Source organism: Magallana gigas, chromosome 7 (assembly GCF_963853765.1).
Source record: "Magallana gigas chromosome 7, xbMagGiga1.1, whole genome shotgun sequence".
In the NCBI taxonomy this organism is placed as follows: Eukaryota; Metazoa; Mollusca; class Bivalvia; order Ostreida; family Ostreidae; genus Magallana; species Magallana gigas.
This window is the reverse complement of record NC_088859.1, coordinates 4,511,312-4,528,211: the sequence shown is the minus strand read 5'-3', so window position 1 is coordinate 4,528,211 and position 16,900 is coordinate 4,511,312. Positions and strand designations below refer to the sequence as shown.

At 34.9% G+C, this 16,900-nt stretch overlaps 2 protein-coding genes across 2 annotated transcripts; one reads left to right on the top strand and one right to left on the bottom strand.

Moving 5' to 3' along the window:
* Positions 1-1,868: 1,868 nt before the first annotated feature.
* On the bottom strand, positions 1,869-6,701 carry LOC105318516 (PITH domain-containing protein GA19395). The gene is made up of 6 exons (XM_011415702.4): positions 6,504-6,701; positions 3,863-3,906; positions 3,660-3,737; positions 2,754-2,858; positions 2,485-2,593; positions 1,869-2,207 (listed from the first exon to the last, which is right to left on the bottom strand). The coding sequence occupies exons 1-6, from the start codon at positions 6,699-6,701 to the stop codon at positions 2,103-2,105; spliced, it is 639 nt and encodes a 212-aa protein (XP_011414004.1). The 3' UTR covers positions 1,869-2,102.
* A 73-nt stretch (positions 6,702-6,774) lies between these two features.
* LOC105318513 (programmed cell death protein 2) lies at positions 6,775-15,649 on the top strand. Its single transcript, XM_011415700.4, has 4 exons — positions 6,775-7,421; positions 11,948-12,201; positions 13,152-13,259; positions 14,406-15,649. The coding sequence occupies exons 1-4, from the start codon at positions 6,911-6,913 to the stop codon at positions 14,556-14,558; spliced, it is 1,026 nt and encodes a 341-aa protein (XP_011414002.3). The 5' UTR covers positions 6,775-6,910; the 3' UTR covers positions 14,559-15,649.
* The last annotated feature ends 1,251 nt before the right edge of the window (positions 15,650-16,900 follow it).

Here is a 16,900-nt window from a genome sequence, read left to right as displayed (position 1 = left end):
TAAGATGGAGGTCAGCCATGCATGGTTTTTATGAAAAGCAAAGAAAATGTTATCCTGAACAAGTTTTAAGGTTAATACCAATGATCTTGAAACAAACACAAAGTACACAGTGGATAGTGGACAAATTAAACTTAATATTAATATGTAAACGGTGTGACCGTTGGACCGAGCGCAGATTTAACACAGTGCAGTTTGATTTTTGTATAATAAAATCTATTTAAAACGCACACAGTAGGATCCGCCAGCGTGATTGCCTTCTCAAATCATTCGTCAGAGTTACACTAAATGTCGCGTGCTCAGTCTATATTATGACGTCATATTTCAGACGTAAAACGTCTTCGGAAATAGCCGAAGAGACTTACGTGATTCGGAATTTGTTTTTAATTCTTCTTTCATTTCTTCTTTCATCAATTTAATTCATATGAATGCCAATGTAATAAAATTGAATACTTTATTCAGAATCTTAAAGACCAGTTCCTTGGCGTTAATGTTTTCATTTTCCATCTTATGATTTGATAAGACATACATAGAACAAGTCGTGTTTCTTGATTGAAACACTATTAAAACTTATTTGTTTTCTTTTTTTATTTCTTTTAATTCAAATTACCTTCTATTGAAACATTGGAACTTATTAAATCGAGTTTAGGGGCAATAAACATCGATAAGTACCAGTCAATCAATGATCGAACTAACTTTTCAAAAACAAAATGGCGGCCAATATGGCGGCGCCCATGGCTGGAAGAAAATTTTTTGGGCCTTAGTACCCCTGATTCAACTTTCATTTTTCACTGATTTTCTTATATATACGTGTTACCATTAATCCTCGCTTCGCGAGGCGGGCTTCGCCCGCCTCTCGCTGCGCTCGGTATAAGTTCAAGCAAATAATATGTAATTTTGATTAATAAAAGTTTGCCCACTTTTTTTTTTTTTTTTTTTATTTTCCCTCCTCCGACCCAAATTTTTTACAACAAAATCCGTAAAACTAAAAATTAAATTTCTCTCGCCTTACTGTTTGGAAATTAGGATCCAAACAAACAGTGTATTTTAATAAGTAATCCCATAGAGCTTTAGAGTGAGGCGAGTCGGGTGACCATGCATGACCCCCTTTCATGTAAAAACACACCATGGGTCACCACACTATTTTTTATACCCCCGCTCCAAAGGAGGGTATACTGTTTTACCCTTGTGTGTCTGTCCATCCATCCTTCTGTCTGTCTGTCCGTAACAAAAATTTTCGTCTAAGATTTCTAAGCAACTATTAATTGCAGATGCTTGAAATTTTAACACACTCTTTGATAAGGCATGCCATAAGGTTGGATCTATTTTTGTACCAATCGGACAACAACTACCTGTTAATTAAGTGACGACTTTGTTTATTTTGCATATTCACATCAGAGCGGGGATATCACTAGTGAGCATTGGCTCAGATATCTTGTTTAATGCTTCAAATGACATTGATTATCCTAGGTGACATACAAAATACTGTAAGCATAATTCCATTTGGCTGACAGCGTGTAGTAATTTTAGCATGTTTGACAAAAGGTGGCTTCCACTGAAATGAGTTCATTGCTTCATGTCATTCATACCAGTGTCTCTAACATGTTGAATCATAGTACTGAAAGTACTGGAAAGCACTTAGCAAGCTTGTTTTCAAGTTATTGTGAATACATGCAATAACATTTCATTTTGTGGCACTGTTACATAAAACATTTACAGTATGTTGCAGAAAAAAATGTATATGAACCAACAGAACCACCGGTACCACTAGTGCCTTTATAAAGCCCATCCTGTGTTCATTATACCATAATTAATTAAAACTTTCAATGGCATTCATTCATATACTGGATGGTAAAACATAATGCATGATCTTCAATTTTACACTTTTAATCTCATCATCAACTACATGTATACAAAAAAAGTAAACTTCATTTAAACACTCATGTGTCTCTGCATAAGTCGTGTGGCCTCTTGTTAAAAAGATATGTTTTAGCCTGAGACAAACTAATTCAATAAATTCAATTTTTTTGAAAAACATCTTCCCATCTACGCAGCAACAGTTGAGATGAAAGCATACAAGGATCACCAAGGCAAGTACCGGTACATCAGCTGATCGGGTGGTGGAAATTTTCAAAGTCTGATTTAGTGTCATGGTCATCTGGCATTGGTCTAGCTTCGTATGTTGCTATGACAACTTCCTGACGAGGAGCCTAAAATAAAACACAAGACATTTTTGCAGGAAATGATAAAAGTACCATTTATGCTGGGTATTTTCCAGTGTCTTCAATGCAAAATTTAATTTGAAGGCAAATGGTAAATATATAGAGCAATTCCTGATCCCTCTCCCATCTTCTACAAGGTGTTTACAAATCATGGATCTATACCATTCATACCATTATAACCAATTTACTACTAGTCTATAAAAAAACCTTTTTCTAGTAGGCAGTTATTCTTTCAACAAATTACAAGTAACAATGGACTGCTTACTTCGTGGAAGTCGCCTTTAAGTCCTATGTAGTAAATCTTAGTATTATCTCCTCCAAAGCTGGACGGAAAGTGGATTGTCAGTGTGTCAACACTATTAAATCTGGCAGCTCTGTATAGTGAAAAAACCCAACATTTTCTCACAATTAAACATTCTTCCAGCAAATCATATTATGTGTACATTATCCAGTTTATGTATTTTTTTTTAAACAATAATTATTATTATAAAATAAAAAAATTACATGTAAAATTTGCCATAAATAGATGCTTACATGACTCCATACTGTACATTGCCTTCAGAGTCAGGTGTCAGCTCAAATTCCTGGTCCGCCTTCCGACCTACATCATCAAAGGTCATCTCTGGGGCGTTTTTGAACCTTGGAAAATATAACATATTTGAAACATTGTGAAGCAGACAAAAAATGACAGCCAAACAGACTTAAAGTAATAGACTAAAAAAGATAAAACAGAAACAGACTGAGAAAGAGACAAACAAATCAGACTGAGACAAGCTGAGACAGGCAAAACAAACTGAGACAAGCTGAGACAGGCAAAACAAACTGAGACAGACTGACACAGGCAAAACAAACTGAGACAGACTGACACAGGCAAAACAAACTGAGACAAGCTGAGACAGGCAAAACAAACTGAGACAAGCTGACACAGGCAAAACAAACTGAGACAGACTGACACAGGCAAAACAAACTGAGACAGACTGACACAGGCAAAACAAACTGAGACAGACTGACACAGGCAAAACAAACTGAGACAAGCTGACACAGGCAAAACAAACTGAGACAGACTGACACAGGCAAAACAAACTGAGACAGACTGACACAGGCAAAACAAACTGAGACAGACTGACACAGGCAAAACAAACTGAGACAAGCTGAGACAGGCAAAACAAACTGAGACAGACTGACACAGGCAAAACAAACTGAGACAGACTGACACAGGCAAAACAAACTGAGACAGACTGACACAGGCAAAACAAACTGAGACAAGCTGAGACAGGTTGAGACAGACTAAAATAGACTTGACAGACAAAGACAAAACTTGACAGACAGAGACAGACAACACAGATTGAGACAGGTTATTCAAGACAGACTAAGAGTGAGACAGAATTGAGAGACTGAGACAAGCTGAGATAGACTGGGAACAAGATGTTGGGTACTCACAATCTCATCTTGTTGGGGTGGCTCTCTCCTCCTCCACCAATCACAATGATGCCCTTCAGTTTCACACATCCCGTAAATCTGTAATGCATGCAACAGATAATGACATGCATTGCTATAAATATGCACCAGTAAACTTAAAATTTGACTTTTACAGAGAAACAGGCTTTTAATTATATAATTGATAAAAGGTGTGCAGGACTTACGGTATTTTGAACAGTAACTCGGGATCTGCATCACTCTCAACATACTAAAAGCAAACCATCAACATTTAGTTTTGGCTTGAAATCATATCAGATATTGCATGTTAGGAAGAATTACATATGAAATGTTTACCCTAAAATCTGGAATCATGTCTTTTTCTAAATACATTGTACCTGTACATGTCTAGCTGCAGGTTTGTAGCTCCATGGAAAAATTCAGGCTGAGATGCCATAGAGCTACAGTTCCTCTCGTACAAAACATTTGCAATTAAGGAACACAAAACAGGTGCTAATTTTGGACTTTTTAACTTAATTTCCTATAACCTTTAGTACATGTACAAATACTTGATACCAAAAATTCCTTGGACAATTTCCTGTAGATGTCGTATATCACTTGTCCCTGAACATCTTACTATCCCTGTAAAGTGAAGTATCTCAAAAGTAAGGTTTCTTTTGTTCACATGTTAAATAGAGACTCTAGATCTGCATGTGAATTTTATTATTTTACATACCAGGGTACTTCAGGGTACTTCATCGAGTGTATTTAAGAGAAAATCTAAGGCAAATTAGTAATGATATCGGCATTAAAATGTCCAAGAAATTTTTTAATATTGCATATATCTACATCTACGTACATGTACAAAATTTTTGGGAAAATTACGTTAATAAGTACAAAAGTCTTAGTTCAGAGTCTCCATTGCTCTCTTCTGGCCCTGCTTGCCCTATCACATAAAGTATTCTAAAGATGAATTAACACATTTTATGTACCGATAAATAGTTCACCTTTAAACCCATTTGAATTTGAAACAGTTGGATATGACTGCATCAGTAATTGTAAACAACATTTTACATAAACTGTGATTTGATAATCAAAGGTCTCACCAAACGCTAATATCTGTTTAAAATGTTCTGCTTACATCAGTTAATACTTTTATTACAGCTATCATAATGAGACAATTCTTCTCATTCAACCATAGCCAGATGGAAGATTTACACTCTTTCCCAAAATTTCTACTTCCACCACTTTTTGCTTAATATTTTGACAATAATTTTTTATTATAAATCCCTTTCTGCCCAAACTAGGCTCATCTCATTCACTGAAATGAAAAAGTTCAGATTATTTGTTTTGAAAACAACCCATGTCTGATCAAAAACCCTTCTCAATGCCATTCAAATGCAATGTTTTAAGATAATAAATTATGTATACTAAGTAAACTAAGCATCAGGAAGCAATGTGAATTCTAACAACAATGCTTGGGAGAAGAGAAAATTTGGCCTACCTGCTCTTTGACATGCTGATAATTTTGTCATCAGAATTGTAACCACAATTTTGTGTCAATTGCATATGGCTATATATATAGTGTATCTTAATTCTTAAGAATGTCATGCATTTAAAAGATGAATAAAGCATTCTGCTGAATCAAAAACTGTTTTGAAACTAGTTGTTTTAAGCTATATTCTTGGCAAATTGTTCAGAAAATGGTTACTTTGACAGAAATTGTTGAGTGATTTCTGCTCTATATACAAGCATGACTTCACAGTGTCTAGATTTAGGCAGAGCATACAACATTTAGCGTAATGATACTAATGAATACATGAATAAGCATATCCAACTTAGCTGCAGGTCTGTAGCTCCTGGTCTGAAAAAATTTGGATGGACGACCTGGGAGCTACAGTGCCTCCCATTGTAAAAATCTGCAATTTACGGCGCACAAAAAAACTAGATTTGGACTGATTCATTTTTTTTTCCGAACAAATTTTATACAAATATTTGATTCCTAAAAATTTCTCAGACATTTTACTATAGATACCATCACTATACCATCATCAGCCCCGTAAATTGAAGTGGTGCAGTTTGTTTACATGTAAAAATGGCGACTCTTGATCTCCACGTTAATTTAACATACTTTAATTTCCGAGGCCGGTTAGCATGGTTAAGAGAAAGTTTTAGGCAAGTAAAGTACCGATATCAATTGATATCGATAAATTGACTGAAGAGTTTATTGGTACCAATTTTTTCCACAGAATTTGTGTGTAAATATGGGTTATTTGTCCAAAGCTAGTGCATTTTTTGGTGCACCGTAAATTGCAGATTTTTACAATGGGAGGCATTGCTCCCAGGTCATCCATGCAAATTCTTTCAGACTGGGAGCTACAGACCTACAGCTACATCCAACTGAGCATGTTTCTAATGAATCTGATAGTGAAACTGTAATCATGTTATTATCAGCTTCGCCCTTCACCCCATAAACCATAAATTTTTATCCATGCATACTGCAGCATTAAATATTTTTATTTTTAATCATTTACTGCATCCTTTTGGTAACAACCCTTTAACGAGGGTTGCTTAAGTACCTGATTAAATTGATCGTGTTGTTTTTGCTCGCATATCATTTGCATATTTTAGATACTAATACAGAATTTATTTTTATTTTCTTTAATTTTGGACGTGCACCAAAGTGGCAGTGTCATCAGCGATTGATAGTGGCCGCAACCTGATAGAAATAGAATTTATTTTTTATTATTTACATATGTCTGAAACATACATATATACCCGTGTGTAATTTATGCTGCGCTCGCCCCAACGGTCGCATCGTAAAAGACAATTAGATCTATTTATAAGAATCAATGTTGTGTCCCTCACCTTTTCTCTGTCAAGTCTCTGGTCCCAGGGTTTGAAGACACATTTTGCCGGACTGTCGGTGTTCAGGCATTGGACTGCTTCCATGTTTATCTTAGTATAAAGGCTGTACGCCGCTGCCAGCTGATCCTCTGTCAGGTGCTCATCACAGTCGTGATTTCCCCCACACCCTCCTCCGTGGCTGTGACCATGGCCGGACATTATGCACCAAAAAATCCTCGCCGAAGTAACTGCGGAGTTGTTTGCTTCGACGCTTTTCTACTTTCACTTTTGAACTCCTTTTTCTCGAAAGTTCCACGACCTTATGCAAAATCGAGCTTATGACAAACGCCTAAATGATTAAAATATTACCTATCCGGAACTCCTCGGGTCTTATTCTTGTTCTCTATTGCATTTGAACGAACGTAAACATGGCAGAGAAATCGCACGTGGATTTGGGTTTTGTGGAAAAAACTGACCCAGAAAATTTAACATGTCAACATTTCCCCAGTAAAATCGGTGGAAAGCCTGCATGGTTGTCACTTGCACCATTACCTTCCCCAAATCAACTACAATGTCCGAAATGCAGTGGGATATGCATATTTTTACTTCAAGTGTATGCACCAGTTGAGGATGACAGCAATGCTTTTCATCGGACGGTTTTTGTTTTTCTGTGTAAGAACCCGAACTGTCACCAGCCAAACTCCAACGCACCTTTCTGTGTGGTGAGGTCTCAGCTTCCACGAGACAATGACTTTTACAGCCCCGACCCCCCAACTCCTGCCACGCCCATCCCCAGTAAGGGGGATAACCTATGTGCGGTCTGTGGAATTGCAGGGCCGAAATGTTGTGCTAAATGTCACTCTCGCTCTTACTGTTCTAAAGAACATCAGGTTATTGATTGGAAAAATGGACACAAACAAAATTGCTCCAACTCTGAAGGTAGGTACATACATATATGTGTTAAATAAATGTATATTTGATAAGAACAACTTACTCCATGGACCAAATCACAAAGATTAACGCTAGTTTTGGACATTTTAATATTATTTTAAAGCTGCATGGTCCAATTTTTTCGCTAAACAGTATCATATAATTTTCCATACAAACCAATTATCTTATAAAGTTAGACTTTTGCCTATTTACACCAGCAGAATCGGTCTCCTTTTTAAGTTAGAAATATTTGACGATTTCTTTTTAAAATATGGGCAAACAAAATAGCAAACCAAACTGCATCATGGGAATGTTTAGAAAAGGGAACAGTTAATGGTTCCGTACCCTGAATGATTAATGATAAGCATTGATCTTAAACAAAAACAAACTTCAGAAATATTAGTGAACAAAGTGTACACATTTAATTTTTCATTTGGCAAAACATTATGACCTTTATTTATAGCGATGTCAATGTTAATAAGGGGCCAGTGAAATAGCAACCCTTTTGTGTCGTTTGTTTTTAAAACAAAGGATGACTGCACTTAACATGCTTAAGGACATTTAAATAAGCCGACAAAATAAATGTTTAAAATGTTTCTTTTAATTGTAGGAATTGTCAATGTCTTAACTGTAACTTTATGAAATTAAATCAATTTAAAGTTCATTTTTTACAAAGAATGAAGTCATTGTCATAGGTAGGGGTCATTATATTTTCTTGAATCTCCAATGGGTAAATGAGTCGAACGCCCACTTTTTTACTGACTTAATACATAGTCAGCGCAGGTTTATCTATTGTACTCCTTTTAATGGTAGTTGTATCTATACTTATAGATTAAGGCATTTTGCAAATAAACTACAAAACACCTGCACCAGAGTAACTGCTTACACTTTTGGTATATCAACACATATGTGATGATGTCCGTAAGGTATAATTGAATTTTAGCTGATAAGTTATTATTGTGAAATTAATTAAAAACCTACTTTCGTTTTCAATAAACAAGCCCGAAATAGCAAAAATGAGGGTAAGGTGGTGGACACGCTTTGGTGGATCCAAGTCCGGGATAGTCTCGATCAAAATATATACTTGCAATGAAATAATATTGAATGATTACGCAAAGAGTGAAAATATTTACTGTGAGCCTATTTAGATAATACATAAATTTTAAAATTAATATTTGACAAATGTTGAGAAAATAAAATGAGTCAATTCGTTTCTTTAGTGGCCGATTTTAGTTTTGATACTCATTCGCTTGGAAAGCATGGCCTCTGGTGAGAGAACTTTCCAGAACGGGGTTACCAAGAACGCGGATTGACAAAATTAACGAAAAGTGTAGGACGAGTTCATCATGCATCGCGAGCAGATACCTTGGATTGGACTTTGATTAATACAAAAAGTTAATAAATATTATAAATGGAACAATTATTGCGACTTTAGTATCAATGGAAAGAACTTTCTAGAGCAGGGTGGCCAGAAACGGGTTGACTAATTGACATCATGGCGGAAAGTGTAGAGCGAGTTAACCATCTGGCAGATACTTTGAATCTGACAACTTTGTTTTAAAATATGCATGCAAATGGATAAAAATGCATAACCTAGCGTGTTTTAATTTCATAGATTTTCAAACCACGACAGACATTAATTTGTAAACATTAATGAACAGATTATTGTATTCTACGTCTATATGGATTAATGATGAATTGATGTACCGGTATGTATAAAACGGGGATGTTTAATAGGGATGCTTCCCTGCAGATTGTTTGTATCTGAAATTCTTATTTGGGACAGTAATAGAAGTTATAGTGAATATTGACCAAAAGAACCAAATTTAGAGAGAGATACACTAAATACCCATTCACTGGTTTGAAATAAATACAATAAAAAAGCAGTTTGTTTTTTATTTCAATTTTAAAAAATAAGATAAGGAAAAAAATTGAACAGTCTCTACAAAAATGAACAAAAAAATATGGTTCAAATTATTAAGCATTCTACTACAGTTATTGCCGAGATCAAAGAGATGCCGCGGACATTATTCTCCAATATACCACGAACGTCATCAGTGAATTATCAGATCAGAAATACCTATTTGTATCGCACTGATCATGAAAGTATAACTTTAAACCGTAAATTTTTTTAAAACCATGTAAATTTCACGTGTTTGTTCCAGTCAAAACGATGTGTATTGCCTCAAATGTTTATTTTTAAGAGATCAATGCGGCTGTTCCTAGGACCTCCCTACCACATTTTCACTGCGTGTTTTTACATAAAATATATCACGTGTAGTAGTAATAATCGTATTAAATTGCCCTCAAAATATTAGGAACATGATTCAAAGATATTTTATAAATAAGTGAAGAGTATTAAAAACCCCAAGAAAAATTCTGTCGTCTGCATGCGATTCCTTTGATCGATACACATGTAAACATTACTAACAAAACCGTTGGGGTTACACGGAACAGCCGTCAAAATGACCTAGATCGTCTCTCTATAGGAGAAACGAATTTTAGAAATACTGGGCTGTTAGTAGAATAGAAATAAAGTTCTTGTTATCGTGAATGTTGCAGGATAACCTCCTCGGTCTCGAAATGTTGTTTGAAATATAAAAGCCTCGGCTAACGCCTCGGCTTTTATATTTCAAAACAACATTTCTCGACCTCGGAGGTTATTCTGCAACATTCACGAAAACTCGTACTTTATTTCTCAATTATATCATAATAATGTGTAAAGTGTCAATTCCCACGCTTGCTCGGGTTATCATCTACATTAGTATTTATAAATATAAGCTTATGTTAAAAGGAGATCAATTATATAGACAAACATGCGCTCATGGTAAAACAGACAAAACACTGTTTCTTCTTGCTCATCTTTTTTCGCCATCTTGAAAATCTTGTGCTTTCACTAGAAGCAGGAGTAAACTTTTCAAATGTTCAACACTAGTGTCATACAATATGTGTTTTATTGACAACTCTGGCAACTCGAGGTATTCATATCATTCAATCAAATGCACCCTTTGTGAATACAAGACACCCGTCATTTGGCATGTAAGGTAGCATCCATTCTGTAAGGCGGTATTATTTGTCCATACCTATTTCAATTCAATCAAGTGATAATTACCAGGTACTTCATTTCTTTGAGAAATCTTTAAGAGATTATCGGTTCTGTGCGTTACAGAATAATTTACTTGATAAACTTTTTCAAACACGTAAATTGTTGACATCAGTGACTGGTTTACGATTCTGCTGGCTGGTATTATATGTTATATTTTTTTTTAAATGGCAACATTCAGAGAGAGAGAGAGAGAGAGAGAGAGGGAGAGAGAGAGAGAGAGAGAGAGAGAGAGAGAGAGAGAGAGAGAGAGAGAGAGGTGTTAAACTATAGTATCGCTATTCTAATCTTAAGCTACTCATTGCAATAGTAGATCAACCGTCCATACATATTCATATTTTTAAGTCTTATCATCAATCAAGGGCAGATAAATCTATGAATATGGCTTCATTGACTGGTAAAACTACTGCAATGTGTTTTCTTGTGCACATTCTTACCATAGCCATCATTTATCATCTTCACTAGCCAAGGGTAATGATCCACGGTGATTCTTTATTTGGTGAATAGAGAAAGACCGTGGATTGTCACCCTTGGCTAGCAAAGATGTCGTTTATAAGCTTTCAAAAAATTTGATATAAATTGGACCAAGCAGCTGTATTGCAATTTTTTGAGAAATAATTACCAGTACATGTACATGTATTACCATTAAGTTCCTCAGACTGATGTCACATGTTTACTTTCCTGAAATTTTCTCTTAAAAATACTATCCAACCACGGAAAATGAAGAAGTATGATTAATTTACTAGCAGATCAAGGTCACCATTTGACATGTAAATAAACTCAACCACTCTATTTTACAGGGCTGATAATGTTGTTTAAATTAATACTGTAAATTCCCTATTTTTTGAACGAGTACTTAGTTCCGCAAGTCCGTTGTTTTCCATCAAATCGTGAGAATATAAAATTGTGAGCAACAATTTTTTGTTATAATTTCATATAGTTCTAAACTGTCTGAAAATAAAAACAATTAAGATTTTAAAGTTCACATTAGTTGATTCTTGCGATTTTATGCGGATATATTAATTCCTCGCATTTAATAAGGAATCTACAGTATCAGAGGCAAGTAAATGTGACAATATCTGTAGTAAAATGTGTGGGGAAAATTTTGGAATGAAATATTGCGACAAGTATGTTAAATTGCAACTTTTTAATACATATGGAACTGTAGCTCCTACATGTCCCAGGTCCTCCATCCAAAGGATCTATTGCAAATGACAAAAGATTTGACTTAGAGGGGATATTTTGATAATCAAAGTTTTTTTGTTATTTTCTATCGTACATATTTCTGAATTTTTCGAATTTGCATTTTGAACCTATCATATTGCTCTTGCAATTTTATTATTAATCTTCAAAGTTGGCTAAAAACATAGAATTATTTTAATTTATATAAAATTTATTTGATATTGATGTATGTTTTTACTGTACATTGTAGAGGACGGATCTACGAAGAGATCACAGGTTCTCTTTCCAGAGTATGAACTACTGATTGAAGAAGAAGAGTTTCAGAAGAAGGAAGAAAAGTCAGAGTCTGAGAAGAAAGAAGAGCTGAGTTCGTTTCTGACATCGGACAAGGCGAGTTCACTGTTACAGGACTGTACTCCGGAGGAGCTGGAGAAAATGTCCAACCAATCAGAGGACAGGACCTTTAGCAAGTTCAGGAAGCGGGTCGAGCACGCTCCCGATCAGGTAGTACATGCATGCATTACATTATTGTAATGAAGGCTTCAATCCTAATGAGGTCGTAATGTTCAGTGTTTAGTGGCTATGAAATTATGAATTTGACAAATTTTCAGTACATTTTCCAGGACAGTAGATCACTTACATCAAATAAGCAGGTCAATGCATTATTTACAAACAGAATGTGCACAAAAATTGAGAAATGCACAAAATCCAAAGATCATAAAAGGAATACGGTACTACGGTACATGTAGGCCACAAGTTTCGGGTGTGCAAGCAGATTTGAAGGGTTTATATACATGTGTGATGGTTCTTATTTGCCAGCGGTGTTCAGCTTTAAGTCTAATTCTAACATCTTTGGATGTTTGGTTTACCAAACTCTCCTCCAGGAAATACATGAATTGTAATCAATTAGATTTGACTGTGGAATATCATTCAATTTTGTGGGGGCCAATTTTTTGTGGATTATCAGTTTTTGAAAGGGTTGGTGTTTAGCTGCAGAACTGAAGCTCCACATGAAATTCAGGTTGACAGACCGTGGAGCTTCAGGTTCAATCATATAAAAACATGTATATTTATTGCGCACAAAAAGTTGCGTGCCATACAGTTATTTATATTGATGGACCTATAGTTCTAAGGTCTGTCAACCTGATTATCCCGTGGAGCTACAGTTCTGCTGCTAGATTGGGATGCATTTTTACAAAATGAATATGGTAAATAAAACTGTTTCAAAATTCAGTGGGGATGTTAAATCGTACGTGGGTTAGAAATACCAACAAAATCCACAAATAATGAGCCACCACTTCTGTTCATAATTCCACAGAAATTTGTTTAAATTTGCATATATTTTGAAGGTATTAATTAAGTTTGTCAGAAAAAAGTGAATGAGAACTTGCAATATTGCATGTGATAAAATAGTCCAAACGATATGTTAAATGACTTGTAATTATTCCACCTAGGTTTTGCGATATGACCGTGAAGGCAGTCCTTTGTTGGTAGCCAATGACAACAAACCAGACAATATCCCACAATGCACCTGTGGAGCCAAACGACAGTTTGAGTTTCAGGTTGGTCTCATAGACTGAAACAATTCTTACGAACAACTTGAATTTTCTATCAATACAGGTCATATTATAAGTCAAACAGAATCAGAAATTTAAAAAAAAATGTGTCAAGACTTAATGTTAATCAATATACATGCATGTATATATTCTACATCAAATGATTATGTTATAGTCTCACCATTTCTAATAAACTGTAAAGACATATGGCATTGTATACAGAATGGAATTATCAGTTTGATTTGATGTCCAGGTGGACAAAATATACAGTACCAAGATGATATTTGTATGTTCTACAGACACTGAAAACTATTACAATTATATCAAAGTGAGAAGATTTCATTTTAAAAAATCTGTATTCTGCACATGAAGATTTGCAGAGGCCTGTTTAGCAGACAAATCGATTCTCATGAGAGCTTCCCAAAATTTATGTAATATGCATAGAGGGAATTCTGGTGAGCACCTGGGCTGCATTCAAGATTATAGCAGCTAGCCTAGCTGCTAGGTTGTAAATATCTAGGTCTATTGAACGGACTGCTAGGTTAGCTGCTAGGTCTCAGATTTGAAGTGGAAATATTCAACTAAAGACTAATTAGTTTGACAAAATTTGTTAATTTCAAGCGGAAATATACATGTAAAAATTCATTATAACTTAAGGGATGATCAAAATATCACTAAATAAATAGATTTCATGTTTGTTACAAAGTGGTTACTAAGATGGCCATCTTGAATTTGATGCTTAGCATAAAATATTTAGGCTATAAATATCTATGTAGCGGCTAGGCTAGGTTACCGTTCAACTATGTAGCCCTGCATAGCAGCTACAATCTTAAACGCAGCCCTGCTCTGCTGAACAGGCCTCAGAAGATGTTAACAGTGTGTGTCAAGGTGACCCTGCTCCAATCAATAGGAAATTGAAACCTAGATGGGTTGCACATTTTACATAACAAAGAAATGTGTGCTCTGTACATTTTTACTGAGTGGTAAATCTTGATATCTGACACTGACAATTGGAAATACTTTAGTTAAGCATTTTAAACTGTGAAATTTCAAAAAAAAACATTAACTATGAATCATTAAGTACTATAAATGTGTTAATTGTATATACGCTGCCATGCATCTGAGAGTAGGTTATTGTGTGTGTGTCTGTAGGTGATGCCCCAGCTACTGAGTCACCTGGGGGTAGACCAGGTCGGCGCCAGCATTGACTGGGGGACCCTCTGTGTGTATACCTGCTCCAAAAACTGTTACCAAGGCAACCAGTATCAACAGGAGTACCTGTGGAAACAAGACTATTCTAAGTGATCCCATGAAACGTGCAATCTGTTCTTAACAATAGTTATTTACCAAGAAGGAAATGGGTTTTTAAAGAAATGAAATGAAAGATGTCATATTTATCATGTTATTTGAAATATCAGATTATGAAGTGTGCAAGATGAAGGTTTAGCCACAAACAGAAATAAAACCACATTATTTACAATAATAAGATGCATAAATTGATCAACACTTTAGATTCATTGTACATAAACTTAGAAAACAGATAATGAACAAATTGTGAGACATACTTGGATGTCCCAAGTTTAAGAACTTGATCGAGTTAAAATCAACTCAGACATAGTTTATAATGATAAAGAGTTAATTGCATTTTTACACATAAGTATTGAGGTCATATGTGTTTGCCAATAGTAAAGCAGATCAATAAGAGCTTCAGTTTTACATTACAAAGAAAAAGATGTTTTTTCTAAGCAACTAGTATCTTTGTTTAGTGTAAAGAAAAATGAAGAAAATCTTTATTATTTTGAAATCATTCTGAATATTGCTTATTAGGGCTGGATGGTCATGTCCATTGTTTAGACTAAATATATTTAAGGTGGAGTAACACATTATCACAAAATGGCTGACCGCTGATCGAAACGATATTTCGTTTAATTAAAAGGATTTTATGAACTAAAACATGTAACTTACTCCATAGCTGAGTGGATAATGTGTCAGACTTGTGATCCGTTCATCCTGAGTTCGAATCCCGCAGGGGCTTTTGTTGTTACTAACTGAATTAATTATTTTAGATATTCATTTTTTTATCCCCAAACTGCAAATTTTCGCTTATTTGACATTTAGAGTTTATTTATCATTATATCTTTCATTATAAAAAAAATTTGCTGTTGAGTGACTTTTTCCAGGTGTGTTATTCCACCTCAATTTCTTATGAAGAAGAGCTCTATGTAAGAAGAGATAATAGTAAATTGTCAAAATTTTAGAGCTAAAATGTTAGGATTTTTTCTTGACTTATTGTTAGTTTGAGGCCAAAAATATCATGTTAAAGTTTAAGGCAGATCTTATTATTAATTTGTCAACCACCAAGCCACCTTAATAAAATGATTCTGTTATTCGGGGTATTTTTTGTTTCATTTTGTTTTTTTGCTTAAAACTTGCTAAGATAATGATAATTATGAATGTAACCTAAACCCTCATAATGAAATTAAGTCAAATGATGAAATGATTGAATTTTATTTTTAATAAAAGGATTGAGGTACTATATTTTTTCTTCAATCAGAAATCCCATAAATACTGATCAAAGAAAGAATTAGTCAATTCGATCTGTCATTGAAAATATTTTTTAAAAACCTACTGTAATATTATAAGCTATTTACACAAGACCTATCAATCGGTTTATCATGTGAAAAAAAGGAGTTTTTTTGTTGTTGTTTTTTTACAGTTATTCATAACTATTACTTGTATCTTAATGAGCTACAAGGAGATTGGAGGAACAAATATCATTTTAAATTGTTTTTGTATTTCTTTAAATGAGTAATAATCAGTTTCTTATATTCGGAAGATGTGTAAGAAGAGTGCTAGAATTATAATTAGATTGATTTGTTGTATCCAGCATAATTCTGATTTTCTGTAAATTTGTCACCCTTTGAAGTTGTGTCGTGTGTATGGGTGGGGAGAGGTGTACAGTAGCTGGTTCTGTGGGTCAGTAGACACCCTGTCTCGATGACCATCCTCTCCCTTGTTTAATGGGGGTACACGGTCTGTGTAGTAGCCCCCTCTCAGGTAGTGCAGCTCTTTTGATGTCAGAGGGAGGGATGAGACAGAGATGTACCTTGTCCAGTAGGACTCTGTAGAGATACACTGGGTCCTCTTTGATGTGTGAATAGAGGGGGGACTCTGTATATCTACCTGAGATTCACACCTGTCTACAGGTATACTAGCTACTGCAAGAGGGGGCTCTGTATACCCACCTCCTATAAACTCCTGACCTCCAGGTATATCGCAGGTAAACTTGCTACCTCAGAGGTAGCCCTATATCCATCACCTATACACACCTGGTGTACATGCTTCCCCCTGGGGGCATGAATTCAACACAACTTCAAAAGAAATAAACAGCTATCAGGATACATGAACAGAACATATTTCAAGAAATAAACCATTTTACTATTATTTTTTTTATTTAAAAGAAACAATAACTCACCCAGAATACAAAACTGTTGTATATTTTAAATACGATTTCCATATCTAGTATATGAAAAAATTATTTTTATCTGAACTCCCATTGAATTTATCGAAAGGTCTGGATTACATAAAAAACAATATTCATTATACCTATAGACTTATATTTATGTATCATATCACTTTTATATAGG

Coding starts and splice junctions, on each gene's coding strand:
- LOC105318516 (XM_011415702.4), bottom strand. CDS start 6,701: ATGTCCGGCCATGGTCACAGCCACGGAGGAGGGTGTGGGGGAAATCAC. Junction 2,594..2,753: donor AATGTACAGTATGGAGTCAT/GTAAGCATCTAT, acceptor TTCACTATACAG/AGCTGCCAGATTTAATAGTG. Junction 2,208..2,484: donor TTAAAGGCGACTTCCACGAA/GTAAGCAGTCCA, acceptor GTTTTATTTTAG/GCTCCTCGTCAGGAAGTTGT.
- LOC105318513 (XM_011415700.4), top strand. CDS start 6,911: ATGGCAGAGAAATCGCACGTGGATTTGGGTTTTGTGGAAAAAACTGAC. Junction 7,422..11,947: donor AAATTGCTCCAACTCTGAAG/GTAGGTACATAC, acceptor TGTACATTGTAG/AGGACGGATCTACGAAGAGA. Junction 12,202..13,151: donor TCGAGCACGCTCCCGATCAG/GTAGTACATGCA, acceptor TATTCCACCTAG/GTTTTGCGATATGACCGTGA.